The sequence below is a fragment of the Microtus ochrogaster genome, chromosome 4 (assembly GCF_000317375.1).
Source record: "Microtus ochrogaster isolate Prairie Vole_2 chromosome 4, MicOch1.0, whole genome shotgun sequence".
Taxonomy (NCBI): domain Eukaryota; kingdom Metazoa; phylum Chordata; class Mammalia; order Rodentia; family Cricetidae; genus Microtus; species Microtus ochrogaster.
This window is the reverse complement of record NC_022011.1, coordinates 6,127,505-6,145,048: the sequence shown is the minus strand read 5'-3', so window position 1 is coordinate 6,145,048 and position 17,544 is coordinate 6,127,505. Positions and strand designations below refer to the sequence as shown.

Below are 17,544 nucleotides of genomic sequence, written 5' to 3'. Positions count from 1 at the left end.
GTGAGCCACCATGTGGTTGCTGGGAATTGAACTCAGGACCTTTGGAAGAGCAGGCAATGCTCTTAACCACTGAGCCATCTCTCCAGCCCCATTAAGCTTAATTTCTATTTCTACTTCATCATCCTATTTTCACTGTCAGTGTGGACCAGATGCACTGGCTTACAGACCCTTAAAAAAACTGTTTTCACTTAAGTTTGCCCATGAAGTCAAATAGGGCTTTCTGAACTAAGTGATGTCAAGTTTGCAGCAGCATTAAATGACAATATGTTATACCCTGACACATTCAATGTACCTTAATGAATCCCGAATAAGCCCAATTCTCCCTCAAGAAGAAACTTCATCAAAGCTTCTGAAACTTTGAGATGGTGATTGTTCACTGGCCAAACCCAGCCAAACTTACAATTCCCTGGACACACCTTTGTGCACACCACCAACACTGGGATCCCCAGGTTATGAGTCAGCACATTGTCACCCAGAGGGAGGGCAACACTGTCTTCATCTGAGCCTGAGGTCAGAGGCCCTCTTCTCTGTGGGGAACCCTGACAACCTTCTTCAGGCTCGATATAATCTTGAAAATCTTTCATAACTACAAAAAAAAAAAGAGAAAAATTACAGACACAAATAAAAACATACCATAGGTTTAGAAAATTAGGAAAAAGGGTAGTAACAATTAAAAAAAAAGAGCATTTATGCATGGCACAGGCTGCAGCTTTAGGGTCTAGGGATCGTGATGCAAAGTGCCAGATTCGCATCTGGCGCCTCACATCTACTGAGCTGTGAACTACAAGAGCAGTGGACTTCTTAACACCTTCAGTCTCATGTAGTCCCTAAATAGGCTTTTAAAGTTCTGCTTTCAAAAACTGTACTATGACTCGATCTTGTGATTTTTCATGTGCCAGGCAAGCAGTCTACCACTGAGCCCTAGCCCAAATTTTTAAAGTTCTTAAGTTCATACTAGTTTCTATAATTAAAAAATACCAAGTGAAATAAAACGAAGAACACCACCACCAATAATTCCCTCATACTTTTCTCATGTGGCAAACATTTTTCTTTCTTTTTTGTTTTTTTTTTTTTTGTTTTTTCGAGACAGGGTTTCTCTGTGGTTTTGGAGCCTGTCCTGGAACTAGCTCTTGTAGACCAGGCTGGTCTCGAACTCAGAGATCCACCTGCCTCTGCCTCCTGAGTGCTGGGATTAAAGGCGTGCGCCACCACTGCCCGGCTAACATTTTTCTAAGTACGGATAGTTCAACTATTACTTCATTATCGGTGACCACTAGAAATCACGTAACACAACTTGTCAGGATCTAATGAGAAAAGCTTACTGGATGTCTACAATCTGAATACCAGAGCATTTATTTCCATATAGCAGAGGCAAATAGAGATCATGCGACTGCACAGCACCAGCCACATTCCTCCTTGTCTCTACTCTTATGAACTTAGTCTTCAGGGGAACTTGAGTTACACATGTAGTGTGTACGGCCGGCCTATCTTATAGCTTAATATAACTGAACCGACACGACTGTTATTTTGGTTAAAGGGGCCCCTGAGGGAGCTGGAGCAATGGCTCAGAGGACTGATTCAGCAGAGGACTCAGCTTCAGTTCCCAGCACCCATGTGGAAGCTCACAAACATCTGGAACTCCAGTTTCAGGGAATCCAATACCCTCTTCTGACCTCCATGAGCACTAGGCATGGATGTAGTCTACACACATGTGCAAGTAGAACACTCATAAAACAAGTCTTTACAAAAAGAAAAAGGGCACTGGTGGAGAAGCCAACGGCTATAGCTGAAGACCTGAACCTATATGTGAACATGTATAGGTTCCGATGATGGGGCTTGATTTTGCTTTGTTTTGTATTTGAAAAGGGTCTCGCTACGTATCCCTGGCTGGCCCAGAACTCACCGTATAGACCAGACTGGCTTTGAACTTGTAGCAATTGTCCTGTCCCTCCCTCTGACTCCTGAGTGTTAGAATTATAGCTGTGAGCCACCAAACCTAGATCTTCATGTGTTGGGACAAAGCCCCTCCAGGCTTAGGAGCCAATAGGCAGCTCTAATTTTCTAATAAACCCAACAGGACTGAAAAAGTCCTAAGGCCATTTATACTTTCACCAAAACCATGCAAAGTAAACGTAACCAAAGTATTGGGAGAGGAGAGTGAGGGAATGGAGAAAATGACTGCTCTTCCAGAGTACCTGGGGTTTGAATCCCAGCACCCAGACAACTGACGACCACCTATAACTTTCACTTAAGAGGATCTGATACCCTCTTCTGGTTTCCACGAGCACTGCACACATATGGTGCACAGAGATACATGCATGTAGAACATCCACACATAAAATAAGTAAATAAAGCACGATAGAAGGCCAAGAAATTATTTTTGTTGCTGCTTCATAACTGTAATTTTGTTACTATTATGATTCGTAATGTAAATAGCTGATATGCAAGATATCTGCTATTAGACCCCTGTGAAAGATTTGCTCAACCCCCAAAAGAGTTGCAACCCACAGGCTGAGAACTGTTGTTCTAAACGATTGAAAAATTGGACTTTTTGTTTGGTATGGTGGCACATCTTTAATCCCAGCACTCCAGGGGCAGAGGCAGGTGGATCTCTGTAAGTCTCAGGCCAGCCTGGCCTACACACCAACTCCCAGGCCGGCTGAAGCTACAAAATGAGATCCATGTCTCAAAACAAAACAAAATAAAGCCAGGCGGTGGCGGCGCACGCCTTTAATCCCAGCACTCGGGAGGCAGAGGCCAGCCTGGTCTACAAGAGCTAGTTCCAGGACAGGAACCAAAAGCTACAGAGAAACCCTGTCTTGAAAATCCCAAAACAAACAAAACAAAACAAAACAAAACAAAACAAATAAAAAAAAATAAAAAATCTAAATAAAAACAAACCCTGGCTATTCAACAAGAGTAGGAAATTCACATGTTTTAATATTTATTTATTTATTTATTATGTATACAATATTCTGTCTGTGTGTATGCCTGAAGGCCAGAAGAGGGCACCAGACCCCATTACAGATGGTTGTGAGCCACCATGTGGTTGCTGGGAATTGAACTCAGGACCTTTGGAAGAGCAGGCAATGCTCTTAACCTCTGAGCCATCTCTCCAGCCCCCGGAAATTCACATGTTTTAAATAGAACATTGTAGAAAACAGATTGGAAGACAGAAAATATACATAACATACAGAAAAATGAAGAAAGGTGGATTACAAAAAATGAGAACCATAATCCTGAAAGTAAAATGTAGCTCAGTGTAATACTTTCTCTATAGGCAGTGAAGCAGCCAACATTTCACCCCAGAAAACATTAAGGCCCAGTGTTGAAGGGAGTCCCCACTACTCTAGCTTCACTGCTGTGGTTTCCCCTCTTTCTACCTCACTGACTGCTTGCTGCTGGATGCAGTTTTGAGAAACTCCTATGAAAAAGTCTGACAGGCACCAGGGAAAAACCAACTGTTACGATTTAAAGTGGTGGGTTTGGATACTGAATTGACAAGGAACAGTCTTGTGATAGGTGATTTGCTATCATAACTAGGTTATTGGAACTGGCATAGTGATGTACACCTTTAATCCCAGTACTTGAGAGGCAGCCTGGTCTACAGAGTGAGTTCCAGGATAGTTAGAGCTATATAGCGAGATCCTATATTCAATAACTAAATAATCACCTTGGGGTGTGCAGGTAAGGGTGCTTCCAGACAATCTATGGTTTGTTTACGGTTTAGGAATAAAGAGATTCAGAGCATCTATGCTAGTCCACCCTTCACAAAGGTAGGAAAGCTTTCACCACGTCTCCATACCACAATCCCTGCTCCTAGACTACATAAAAACAACAACAAAAACAAAGAGAAAACAAGCTGAGTACTAGTTAGTATTCATTTCTGCCTACTGACTGCAGATGTATTGTGACCAACAACAGCCTTATGTTCCTGACTCCATGCTCTCCTTCCTTGCCATGATGTGGTGTGGGAGGTCCTTCTGTATATGTGTTGCTTTTATTGGTTAATGAATAAAGAAACTGGCTTGGCCTGATATGGCAGAATAGAGCTAAACAGGGAAAACTAAACTGAATGCTGGGGGAAAGAAGGTGGAGTCAAGAGAAGCCATGGAGACAGACACGCTGAAACTTTCCTGGTAAGCCACGACTTCATGGTAATACACAAATTAATGGAGATGGGTTAAATTAAGATACAAGAGTTAGCAAATAAGAAGCTAGAGCTAATGAGCCAAGCAGTGATTTAAATAATAAGGTTTCACATATATGTTATGATTGATGTTCCTCTAGGACTTCTTACAGTGAGAGTCAGGGATGTTTCTTATGCTTTCACCATCTTTGGTGACCCTTTTCCTCCCACTGGGTTGCCTCGTTCAGCCTTGATATGAAGATATGTGCCTAGTCATATTGCAACTTGCTATGCCATGTTTGGTTGATATCTCTGGGAGGCTGGCTCTTTTCTGAAGGAAAACAAAGGAAAAATGAATCTGAGGGAGAGGGAAAGTCAAAGGGAGGAACTGGAAGGAGAAAAGGGAGGGGAAACTCAGTTGGGATATAATATATGAGAGAAGACTAAACAAACAAACAAACTAATATGGTTTCTGTGTGATTATTTCGGGGCTGAGCAGCTGGGAACAAACAAGTGGCCTCCTACAACAATGATAAACTGTATTCCCTCAAAAAGCCCCATCACCACTCCCCCCCCCCCGCAAAAGAAGAACCCAACAACAAAAGCCCTTCTTTATAATATCTTTGTCCTGTTGTCTCAGCAATAACAATAATTAGTCTACCACACCTACAAACAAGCATCTCCTTCTAGCGGCTCTAGGACTTGCTTCCCTTGGCCAGCTCTGGCGCCAGTGGCTGATCACAAAGCAGTTCCAATCTGACAGGCTGGGATGGAAGCTGGACTGTAAAGCAGTGTTTACTTGAAAATAATACTACAGGGGGCTGGAGAGATACTCAGGAGTTAAAAGCACATCTTACTCTTAAAAAGGATTGGAGTTCACTTCCCAGCACTGCCTAGCAACCTCCTTCAGGAGGCTCCAACACTTCTGCCGGAACCTGTATTTACATGAATGAATACTGTGCCCCTCCCCACATAATTGAAAATACAATAAATCTTAATAAGAAAATAGTGAAGAGTCTAATTAATCTGGAAGGCAGCAGTCCTCTGAGGAAGAATATCAACAACTAACTACTTTCCTAAAAGTAAGCTAAAACCAGTGTGAACAGACACACTCCTTCAGCAGGCAGCACAGGCATGGCTACCACTCTAAACATCAAAGACCAGAGACAGTAAAGCAGAGACCCTCAGACACAGACATGGTTCAGTAGTTGTTACATACCCTCCAGAATATACACATATTCTCTCCTCTTCCCCTAACCCAACAGAACCCTGCTCAGAACACACAGAATTAAGACTTTTCTGGACTGTCAGGGGGTCAGCAGATCAAAGTGCTCCCTGTGAAACACTGAGGTCAACCCCTAGCACCTGTAGTGAAAGTCCTCCTGCATATGCATGTGCACACACTGTAAACAACCAAAAAGACTGCTCTCATCCTCTTTAAAAGACAGGAGGCTTGTGCACCTCAGCATTGCCTTCCTGGAACACAGACAGGCTGCTGACATTCTGGTTGTCAGGAGGAAAAGAACCACACCCTCAAAATGACAAAGCGGAAAGCACAGTGAGCCGGGGCTCTGGAGCTGTCTTCCCTGAGCTGCTCACTCTTGGTCTCATCTTCAGGAGAAATAAACTCCAGTCTTGTTGAAGTCATCTTCCTCTCCAAGGTTCTGTCATATGTCGCTGAATCCAATCTTCAGTGGCACAGACACCAGTGACTAAGACCATTAAATTAATTCAGTGTCTCATTCCAAAGCTCCCCAAGAATAGGTATCCTGTCTGCTGTATCCCCAGCACCTAGAACAACACCTAGTTTGTTCCTCATTTTCCTCATCTGAGAAAAAGCGGTACCCTTGGCCAATGTGGCTCTTTTTCTAGTTTCATAAATCTCTATAAGGTTATCAATTCAAGAAAATGCGCTCAGAGGACTGAAGTCTGTAGCACATTAGTTCACTAGTCTGGGTATGAATCTGTGTGCAGTGATCTAGAAACAGCTTTTCAGCCTCAGAACTACTCTACTGAGTTGTCTTTAACATCTCTGTTTTGCAAGAAAAGGAGGCATTATCGAAAAGGGTCAGTGGCTGGAGACAGATGAGCTGAACTGCATGATAATCACTATACCCACATGCGGATGAGCCAGAAAGCACACATGCAACAAAGGGAAGAATAAGGTGTTAAGCTGCCTGTTTTAGTTAATGATGGATACGGGCAAGATGAAGTGTGGGACAGGAAGACATGCAGTAGACAATTCAATTTGAAAAGCACTATCAAACTCAGAACTCTCCTGCTAGTTAGTGTACAGATACTATGTTATGTGCCATGCTCTGGAGCCCTTGTCAATCCACCAAAGGGAGTGATGTCACCCTGTGGCACTAAGCCAGAGGCAGCCAAGCTTCCACTGGCCAAGATGCTGCGGCTGCCGGTTCCACTGCCTGCCCCTCCCATTTCCCTGGCAAAGGGACAGAAGCTGATGTAACTGCACAGAAGCAAAGGAAGGAAAAACAAGCTTCTGAACCACATTTGAAAATCCACCAAACTTCCTTTAATTTGAAAGTTCTTTGTCCTCAGAAGGATTCATGTCTTTAACCCTAAAATAACTTTTATTGTATTTTAATGACCCCTCCCACAAAAGACAATTTTCCTATTCCTGAATGTAATCATATTTGCTAGATTCCAAAATGAACTAGTTGGAAATGAAAGAGTTCTCTTCTTTAGACTTTTATTAAACCCATCAACAAGGAGACACGGGATCTCTATGAGATTCAAGAAACGTGGGTTTGGGGTTTGGAAAAAAAATGTTCCCAAAGACTGTCCCTAGCTAGTGGTATTACTGATTTATGTTTGACTGGATGGAAACGGCACTGGATGGAAGCTCTCAGAGGATTCTGCAATGTGCATTCGGCTGAATGGCTATTAGAAGAGGGACCAAGCGGAAGGAAGGAGGCACTGCAGACAGTACTTGACAGTTACCCTTTCCCCTTTACTCCACCCTTCTCTGTCTCCCTTCTGCAATGATAAGAAGGCCTCATCACAGGCCAAGAAACAGCCAAGTGACCATGAACTGAGACTTCTGAAAACATAGCCGAAACAAAACATTGATAATCTTTCAAATTTTTTCTTTTCTTTTTCTTTCTTCCTTCCTTCCTTTCTCTTTTTAATAATAGGGTTTCTCTATATAGTTATAGCTGACCTGGAACTTGTTATATAGATTAGTCTGGTCTTGAACTCACTGAGATCTGCTTCCCAAGTACTGGGATTAAAGGCACGTACCACGACACCCATCCATCCGTGTTTGTGTGTGCATACACTTGAATGCCTGACTATATATACACTATATGCATGCTAGTGACCAGATGCTCTGGAAAAAGAAGTGGAGGTTGTGAGCTACCTAATAAGGGTACTGGGAACTGAGACTGGGTCCCCTGCAAGAAGAGCAAGTACTCTTAACCACTATATCACTTCTCCAGCCCTTCAAATTATTCTTGATAACTGAATTTCAATAACTGAAAAATATTTCAGAACAAAAGCAGATTCTATGCCAAGTAAACTCTCTTGGCTGAAAAAGAAAGTGACCCCAATAATCCAAAGAGACTAGTAAATTTTACTCACATTTTCGTTCCAAATCCCTCATTTCCTCTGGTGGAATTTTCATCTTGTCAATGTGCTCACGCAGAACACTAGCCCACTTCTGTAGAGATTCCATTATAGTCCAAGGTCTAGACATGTCTGCAACAAAAATGGCCAGGGTCTCCGGCAAAGACTCAGCTGAAACTGCGAATTTCAGCAGGCCTTTGTGGTAGAGGTCTCCATCTAAGATCCACACATTGCAGCGGGTGTGATCTGCGGAGAGAAATGATGCACCACCATCACCTAACAATGTCTGCAGACAACGAGAACAGCAGCACTAGGGAGGGAAGGAATCCACACAGAAATCCCAGCCCAAGCAGTGTCTACCCAGCAGCCAACAAACCAGCCTACACGGAATCAACTGCCTAGACTTGTTAAAGTTTAGCCTCTAAGATTTCAGCAGATTCTAAGGAGCAGGAGTGAAAGGAATTCGCTTTCAGTAACAATCGAAGGACACTAACGTTTATTGATGAATTGTCTAAGTAATCTACTGTCCCAAGACACCAGCGATCTGGGAGGTGGTGAACAAGCTGACTAAACCCTTTTGTGTGGCACACTAAGCAACTATAGTTATTAGAATAATAAGTCATCTACTCCAAGCATCTTTATCTTTTAGATATATATATGGAAGTATTTACAGATGAAATGGTATTAATGTCTGAAACTGGATAAAAAATAATCCAATCTGGACTATAGGGAGATCTTAAGATAAATCTGAAATAAAATGTACCAATAACTGGTAAGTGTGATAATTCAACTATAGAAGGTAATTCTCTAAATTTATAGGATATTTTTAGAAAATTTCACATATATATACGTACATATCTATATGCATGTATTTTTTTTTTTTTTTTTTTTGGTTTTTCGAGACAGGGTTTTTCTGTGGCTTTGGCGCCTGTCCTGGAACTAGCTCTGTAGACCAGGCTGGTCTCGAACTCACAGAGATCCGCCTGCCTCTGCCTCCCGAGTGCTGGGATGCATGTATATTTCTTAAAAATTATTTTTTCTATAAAAGTATCTTGAGAGAGGGAACTCCTAACATCAAAATGTCATTTCATTAATTTCCTTTCCAACATATACTTTTAAAACCTACTTTTCTTTAGCTTCCTTGTTGATATAACCAAATTATTAGTATCTATAAAAATGTATTTTGGCCAGGTGGTGGTGGCACATGCCTTTAATCCTAGCACTCGGGAGGCAGAGGCAGGCGGATCTCTGTGAGTTCGAGACCAGCCTGGTCTACAAGAGCCAGGCTCCAAAACCACAGAGAAACCCTGTCTCGAAAAACCACAAAAAAAAAAAAAAAGTATTTTGATGAGTTTGAACATCTAATTGTATTTACAACCTCTAAATTATGTTAAAATTTTAGACTTATTTTTATTATTTTTAATTCTATATAGGTGTGTGTGTGCCTACATGTAGTTATGTGCGCCAGAATACAGGTGCTCTCAGGCCAGAGGTCTTGGATCCCCTGAAGCTAGAGTTATAAACCATTATAAACCACCCGACAGGGTGCTAGAAACTGAACTATTGTAGTGCTGGGATGGGTCCTCTGGAAGAGTAGCAACTGATCCATCTCTCTAGCTCTTATTTAAAAACTTTATAAGATACATTTAGAGTTACGTGTGCCCTTGAGAGCACAAGTGAAGGATATGTGTAGGTGCACACATCCACAGTGAAGTCAGAGGACCGCCTGTGGAGAGTCACTTCTTTCCTTCCATCAAGTGGGTCTCAGGGATCAAACTCAGGCTCTCTTGGCTGCAGATGACTTCATCTGCCGAGCTACCTGACCGGTTCCAAAACTCCAGTATATTTTAGTTTGGGTCTGTGAACCAACTCTAGACATATGAGGTTTATATGCCTACCCATCAGCAAGTATAGTTCCTTTTTTCGGCTTTCCTTGCCAGTGTCAACTATGCATCACTCACCCATTTGTGGGAATCACATATGCCACGCAGCATTAGACGGATATCTAACTGAGAGGCAGTGGTCCTTTGACATGGGATGTCCTACCACAGCCCAGATATAACCAGAGACTATTTTCTTTAGCAGGTGATTATCTGTGAAGGGTGTACTTACAATCCAGTCATACCACACATTAAAAAGACTAGGGCTGAAAGATATATAATTAACCTAAGGCAAGGGCAACTCTTCCATCAGACAAGGACTCCCAAGTAAGTAGCCGAAAGAAAAGTTCTATAAATGCAGCAAAGAAAAAGATCTAGTAGTGACCTGAAAGGAATCTGAAACAGATGTCAGCATAAACTTCAACTCAAAGCCAACTAATGTGGTTACTGGGACGCTCTGTCCTGCAATATGCCTCAGTATTGGAAAAACCAGAGGACACAGAGATTCAGAGCATCTACACCAGTATGCCCTCTCTCCATGTTTCCAGTGATCCTATCCACTCCCACACTCTATCCACCTGCAAAATGTACCATCATCTTCCTCCTCATATGAGGAAATGGAAATGAAGGGTGGTTAGGCTACCATAACTGGTGGCATTATGAACCAGTTCTGTCTGGCTCCCAAGCCCAAGGTCTTCCCACAAAAACCATAGCACCCTACAAAGGCAGGAAGCAAAAGATGCAAACATTCAAGGTCCCCTAGCTTGGTTTAGTGGCCTCACTCATGTAAGCATAGACAGCTGAGTCGAGACATACACTCAATGCCTCTTTTTCTGACAGAAGACAAGAGGCCTTGACGCCAGGCCTACTTGTTGCATTCTTTTCAAGACCTTTAAGGAATGTTCAAAAAGACAAAGTCAAGGCAATGGGGCTAAAATCCCTGAGATCTAAATTAGCATATAAACATGCCCGAGCTTTAGGAAGAGCCCCTACCCATGTCCTCTACTCAATAGTTTGGAGACAGCAGGATTGTAGTGCGAGAGGCTTTTTGGTTTATCTTCTCCAATTTAGGAATATGAAAGTAGGGTAGCTTTATAAAATCACCCTAACAACATGATTACTAGTATTTAAACAGGCAAAGGCAAATATAGAAAATGAAATTAATCAACACACTTCATCTTTAGACTATAGGCACTGATAACTATTCTACAGTCACTAAAAGATCTGACTGTAAAACCTGAAAATTTTTAAAGGAGTTATTACGGAGTAGCATCTCTAAGAGTTCAAGGCCAACCTGGTCTATACAGTGAGTTTCAGGCCTGCCAGGGCCATTATCGTAAGACCCTGTCTCAAAAAAAACAAGACCAGACTAAAAGTGAATCAAGTCCTGCAAAGACAAACACTTCACCATTCTCTTCAGCTATAACAGAGCGCTGGGAAGGTCTAGGCATTAGGAGCCAGAGTGCTGCATGTCACTTTACAATGGAGTAACAGGTCACTCACCATCCCGGTCCTCATCGTGAACGCTGAGGTAAAGATACTCCAAGCCTCTTCCTTTTTTGCCGTGCTCTGCTCCTTGTAGTTTGGTCATGAGAGTTGTTTTACCAGAACCATCTTCTCCTACAAGTGACATTCACAAAAAGACAAAATGTACTATGTGTCATGCTAGGCAAAGATGGCAAGTCATAACATCAACATAATAAGAAACGACTAAGACTCTGAAGCAAGCCTGCCGCTAAGGCCTCAGTTCCCATCAACAAAGTAAATCTGCTCTAAGAGTGACTAGGAGAGGCAACAGCCAGTCCCAAGATCCCAAAGAACCCTCTACTGCATTTCTCTTAACGTCCCAAGGGAAGGAATAAGGCAAATCCACTAGCTCTAAGTTTCTAAGACAGACATTCAGAGAAGTGAACGTCAAAGGTGGGACTAGTTTCTCACAAAATAAATCTTTACCACAGTAAAAGAAAGAACTCTTCAAAACACAACTAACCTCAAAAGTCTAGGAACACTGAACTAAAATTCTGATTCTTTTTTTTTTTTTCGAGACAGGGTTTCTCTGTGGTTTTGGCTGGTCTCGAACTCACAGAGATCCGCCTGCCTCTGCCTCCTGAGTGCTGGGATTAAAGGCATGCGCCACCACCGCCCGGCCTAAAATTCTGATTCTGAGCAGGGTTTAATCTCAGCACTTGGGAGGCAGAGACAGGCAAATCTCTGAGTTCGAGGCCAGCCTGGTCTACACAGAATTCCAGAACAATCAGGGCCACACAGAGAAACCGTGTTTTGAAAATCCAACATACAAATCTGTTTCTGCCTCATAATCATGAAGTTTATAAATATTATTTACATGCATCTGATTTTGAAACATCTTCACAAGCACCCTAAAGGCTTGGAAGCTGGGGAAAAGTAATTACAGACCTAAGCAAAACTCCTAAGTACTGAGTCTCATCTCCCTCGGACTATCTATATCCAACACCCTCCCCCACACAATATCCCTAAAGAAACACTATTACTAAAGACCCTTGGATTCATGCTGGCCACAACTCACCATGGTGAGTGCGTGTCAGCCTGATTTCAGCACCTGCTCATTCTCATCTACCCGGCACTCTGCAGCCCGAGCTATTTCCCTAAAGCCCATATCTGGCTATAACCTACCACACTGGCCATTACCTAGATGGGAGAAACACTGGGAAACCACCAGGCAGTTATTTCCTAAAGGCTTGGGGAAGGGTAGAGGAAGATAAAATCTGTGAAAAGCAGGAGCCTCAGGAAAGAACTAATCTATGTGCCTGCACCTAAACAGTTACCCTTCAAAACACCCGACTCCACAAGTTCTTTCAACACATCAAGCAGTGTGATGCACCCACAGCAGTCTGCTCTTGACAGGAAAGATGCAGGGCAACCACGCACACATCTGCCTCCTGCTAGACTTGCAGAGTGTCTAAGCTCGGCTGTGCTGTCCCATTGCTCAGCCCTCACCCCAACCCCAACAGCTTTGCGTGTGAACGCACCTAATCCCTTTCATTTGTATGAGATAACTGAAGTCAGAGAGGTTAAATGACTGATTTGGCAACCTAGCAGTGACTGCAGGAGTAATGCAAGAAAGTTCCTAGGGCTGACTCCCAAGGTCTGCTGCCTTTGGGGAGTCCCTTGTGCCTCTGCTCAACAGCCCACGAGGGCTGAAGAAAGGCTTCGAGACTTCTCAGTTCCCAGCCCAGGTCACCTAGTTCCCCCATCTCCATCCAGCCTGAACATCCTCTTTTCCCTTTCTCTACACCCTCAACTTGGTGAGCACAAGACTAAGTGATGAAGAAGATATTGGCTGAAGTCTCAGCCAATGAATGATTTGAAGGAATGCGCCACAAGCCCACGCCACATCACTGGACTACAAACGGACCTGCATTCTGGGGGTCAGGAGAGGTGTGGGCTTGGAGACTCTCCGGCTGCCCTGCTAGAGTTCAGGGTAGCCTCCCCGGCCGGCCAGCAACTAGCAGGCAGTAAGGGTGGAGAAGGCAGGAACCTGTAGGAGGGGCACTGCCTGGCCCACCCGGCGCCCCAGGGCAGTACCCGGCTGCTCACCGAACACCAGAATGTTCTTGCCGGACGGCAGCTTGGACCTGGAGCGGGTGGACACTTCGCTCAAGATCGAAGACCTGCGGCGACAATGACAAGAGTGGTCAGCGCGGGACCGCCCAGGACCGCTCGGCCCGTCAATGTCTGCCCATGGTACCGCCCGCTCCGGCCCACTCTCTGCCCGGCCACGCCACCCGTGGCTCTGTGCGTTCCTCACCATAGACTCTGGCCTTCCTCCTCTTCACTGGTTAGGTCGCCGGCGGCCGCCACCGCTGGCCCATTGGGGCCCAGCAGCAGCTTCTTCTCCACCCCCACCGGCGCCATCTTGCCAACTGCAGCCACAAAGAGGGCCCTCCCCCGGGCCGGTAGAGGACCCGCAAGGACCCCGGCAGGGCCGCGCCGCCCGCCCTCCAAACCGCAGAAGCTTCGCTATCCAGCGCGTCCCGACGGGCCGGCGACGTCCGCGTGCGTCTGCGGGTGGCGGAAGCGCCGCAGCGAGGGAGGTTGCTCGGTCAGGCAGCGAGCCGGACAGCCTTGCGCGGGAGGTGGAGCCGCGGGCCCCGCCCAACTGGGTGCGCTAGGGCGGCTCCTGCAGGCTTAGAAGGTGCAAGCCCAAGCTTTAGAAGACAGCCCCGTTTATGTCTCACCTTGTGTGTCACAAGCTATCCCATCGAATCCTGCTTAACTCTTAATAAGTGAAGTGACGAAACTATAGCTCAGAAATATAAAAGGGCTGGGATGTGGTCTACCGTGAAAGACGCTCTAAAAAAAAAAACTCACTCCTAGCAACGGGAATCTGGCAGTAGGGAAATCGGAAGTTCAAGGTCTTAGACTACATAGCAAGCAAGTTAAACTGAGCACAAGCTACATGAGATAGTACTTCAAAAAAAATAAAAGTTAAAATGGACTTGGCATGGTGGCACACGCCTTTAATTCCAGCCCTTGGGAGAGAGAGGCAGGTTGATCTTTGTAAATTTGAAGCCAGCCTGGTCTACATAGCAAGTTAAAGGCTAACTAAGGCTAGCTAGTAAGACCTTGTCTGAAACACAGTCCCAAGACCCAGTGCTAGAACATCCCAGTCATGGTCATTATTCCTGAATTCTTTTTTTTAAAAAAAATATTTATTTATTTATTATGTATACAATATTCTGTGTGTATGCCTTTAGACCAGAAGAGGGCACAAGACCCCATTACAGATGGTTGTGAGCCACCATGTGGTTGCTGGGAATTGAACTCAGGACCTTTGGAAGAGCAGGCAATGCTCTTAACCTCTGAGCCATCTCTCCAGCTCTATTCCTGAATTCTTATATAATGAATCTGGCATAATTCTCAAGATGTCTATTCATAGAATATCACAAATCCTCAATTGTTGTCTTTCATCTCCTCTGTAGACTACTAACTGTGAATAATTTCTTTTTTTTTTATCAGCTAACAATACTCTTGGCTTTGCTTCAAGTTTTTTTAAATGCTATCTTTTAGGGAGTCAACATTTGACAGCAGAACAATTGGCTGTAACTGCTTTCCTTCATCGGAGAAAGTAGTGGGGGAGAGACTGGATGTGAAAAGGTAAAGAAGAAATGTCGAACAGGAGAAGTAGTGGGGAAGAGAAAGAAATGTTTGTGTTTATCAGAGGTAAATTAAGATATGGCCTGGACCTGAGGGCTCTTGCTGTTCTCTATGGAAGGAGGCTAACTTTACAAGCATTGATAAATACAAGGAAAAGTGGTATGGCGGGAAAAGCAATCACCTAAGTGGGTTCCAGGTATAAAGGATAGTGATTCTGGCTCTGCCAAAAAACTTAGCAGCATAAATTACAGGATCCAACAAGGGCATACAATCTGCCATTTTGAATGAAAATTGGAAAAAGGAAAATGGGAGGGAAGTGAAGGCAATACTGGAAATCATACAAGGACAAGTAGTATGAGTTTTCACAGGACAGTAGAGTTGAAAACTCTGGGCCAGTAAACTTTAATCCCCACTACATGAACTTCTCTAATGTGACCAGTTGCAAAAGGAGAAGATAGCACCAGATGTAAATGCATATAGTAGCTTTCTTTTCTTGCAGGAATACCAAGTGGGAGGATGCTGCAAAGATAGGGAATGCAAATTTTAACAGAGAATTGAACAATTCACAACAAAAGAGGATTTAAAAAAATGGGCTGGATGATAACATTGAGCTTGCTAAAGACCAGGCCAGCCCCTGGTGGTGGCATATGTCTATAATCCTAGCACTGAGAAGGCTAAGGGAGGAAGAGCTAGAATTCAGGGCCAGTCTGGTCTGCACAAGGCTGTCTGAAAAATAAAGAGGAGGCTGGCCTGGTGTAGAGAGAAGGGGCTACCAGAGATGCCAGGGCTTTCCAATAGCCCATTCAGGGTGTCATCTGATATTTAGAGGAGAGTGCAGCAGCACACTCACATAAGCAGACACAGCAGTGTTTCCAAAAATACTGGATGACAAACAGCACAGACTAAATCTAACAAAATGAGAAACTGAACATGAGCTCTTACAGTCCTATAGTAGAGTTTAACAAAAAACAATCCATGGGCTGGAGATACCACTCAGCTAACAGTGCTGGGGCAGGGATGCATTCCTAGCATCCCACTGGCATGGAGGCAGAAACCTGTGATCCCAACACTAGGGATGCTAAGGCAGGGGGATAATGAGTTCAAAAGCAGCCTGGGCTGCATAGTGAGATACTGTCTCAAAAACAAAACCAGGGCCGGAGCTGTAACTCAGTGGGAGGATGTCTGACTAGCAAACACAGTGTTCTAGGGGCAAATTCCAGATCTGCTAAACAAAAACAAAGGTCATTCTAGGATATACAATGAGTGCAAGTGCAAGGCCAGCCTGGGCTACATAAGATCATATCGTATCACAAACTAACCCAACGGGATATTTGAAAATGATTCCAATTATAATGTAAAAGGTGTAACTATATTAGCTATTATTGGAAAGCTGGTCAAAAGACATCAAAATTAGGTTCATAAAATTGGGCATAGCTTAGGAGAAAACTTGAGCCCTTTCTAAGGCATACATTACAAATAGACAATAGTATGTCCAACAGTGACTGAGCTCATCAGAGGATATGATCTGCTATAGCGTGAAGTAGCTGAGGCTCATTAACACGAGGCAAAAATGATGTGGAAGGACAGGACAGGAGGAGGAAATGAGAGACACCGTAAAACAACTAAAGCAACAAGCAAGATGACTTGCTGGGTAAAGGCACTCGCTGCCTTACCTGACAAACTGAGTTCGACCCCTAGGATGCACATAGTGCAAGGAAAAAACTAACTTCTGCACGTTGTTTTCTCTGGCCCAAATACACAATAAATCAATACAAGTAATGAATAAAGAAAGCAAGTAAACATCCAGCAAAATGAGAATTTGATCAGAGAATAGAATAGAATATGAGAGTACTAATACAACCTCTTAATTGACCTTTAGAAGAGGAATCATTTAACAAATGGCAAACATTATTTGTTGGGTGAGAGCCTTAGTTGAACAGCTTGAGAAATTGAGTTCTAGAGTGAACACTGGCACTAGGCAAAAATATTGAAAAGCAAATGTGTCATATAGTATTTGTGGCACTATAACGTTAAGTAATGTTTAAAGGCTGCTAATTTTTTCTTCTGATCTATGTTCTTTGACTTTAAGGAAAATTGAAGGCACAACATATTTGGCCTCATGGAAAAATTCTATCTAATTTTCACATTTCTGAAAATGCATTTGCTTTATAAATTATTGTAACATTTTGAAGAGCTTATATCGCAAAAGTCATTTTAACTCTCATATTCTGTCTCTTAAGAGTTTAGAAGAATAGTTAACACTTTATATCTTCTAAGAAATTCTATTTTAAGAGTACAAACAAAACACTTGAGTCTCTTCTAGTCATATGGCTGCACAGTTGGGGCCTCTGATCAGCTTGTAGTATTTGTGAGCAAGGTCTACAGCCTTTCGTCCTTGTTGAAAGGGGAAAGACCACAAAATTGAATTCCAATGATTTCCCATTTTTTTAACTCCATGGAAAAGATAATTTACTTCTTCTTTGGTAAAGTTTTTACGAATTCTTCGTTTTCCTGTAATGAATGGAAATTGTAGAATATATTAATACTTGCTGAAATAAGAAATCCCAAAACTCAAATAAATGTGTAACTTATTCCCTAGATATAAACTACAGAATAAGACAGTTCAATGCCAGAGACACTTTTCAAATGGACATTTACTTCAGTTTAATAAATCACTAAGTGAGGTGCTACCACTGTAATTTCTTTCTTTCTTTCTTTCTTTTTTTTTTTTTTTTTGGTTTTTCGAGACAGGGTTTCTCTGTGGTTTTGGAGCCCGTCCTGGAACTAGCTCTTGTAGACCAGGCTGGTCTC

General features: G+C 43.2%; 2 protein-coding genes across 3 annotated transcripts in view; both read right to left on the bottom strand.

Annotated features, from left to right (window-relative positions):
• Nucleotides 1–13,721, bottom strand: part of Dync1li2 (dynein cytoplasmic 1 light intermediate chain 2) — a 26,178-nt gene extending 12,457 nt beyond the window's left edge. Inside the window, exons 1-5 of one of the 2 annotated variants that reach the window (XM_005345530.3) lie at nucleotides 13,385–13,721; nucleotides 13,174–13,247; nucleotides 11,101–11,217; nucleotides 7,733–7,963; nucleotides 417–586 (exon numbers count right to left, since the gene is read on the bottom strand). In XM_005345530.3, the coding sequence (XP_005345587.1) occupies nucleotides 417–586; nucleotides 7,733–7,963; nucleotides 11,101–11,217; nucleotides 13,174–13,247; nucleotides 13,385–13,491 (699 nt within the window). In that variant the 5' untranslated portion in view covers nucleotides 13,492–13,721. The remainder of the gene's footprint in view (nucleotides 1–416; nucleotides 587–7,732; nucleotides 7,964–11,100; nucleotides 11,218–13,173; nucleotides 13,248–13,384) is intronic. The other variant, XM_026778418.1, reaches the window with a different exon arrangement.
• A 3,238-nt stretch (nucleotides 13,722–16,959) lies between these two features.
• Nucleotides 16,960–17,544, bottom strand: part of Terb1 (telomere repeat binding bouquet formation protein 1) — a 45,748-nt gene continuing 45,163 nt past the window's right edge. Inside the window, exon 19 of the mRNA XM_005345529.3 lies at nucleotides 16,960–17,244. Coding sequence (XP_005345586.3) covers nucleotides 17,057–17,244 — 188 coding nt within the window. The 3' untranslated portion in view covers nucleotides 16,960–17,056. The remainder of the gene's footprint in view (nucleotides 17,245–17,544) is intronic.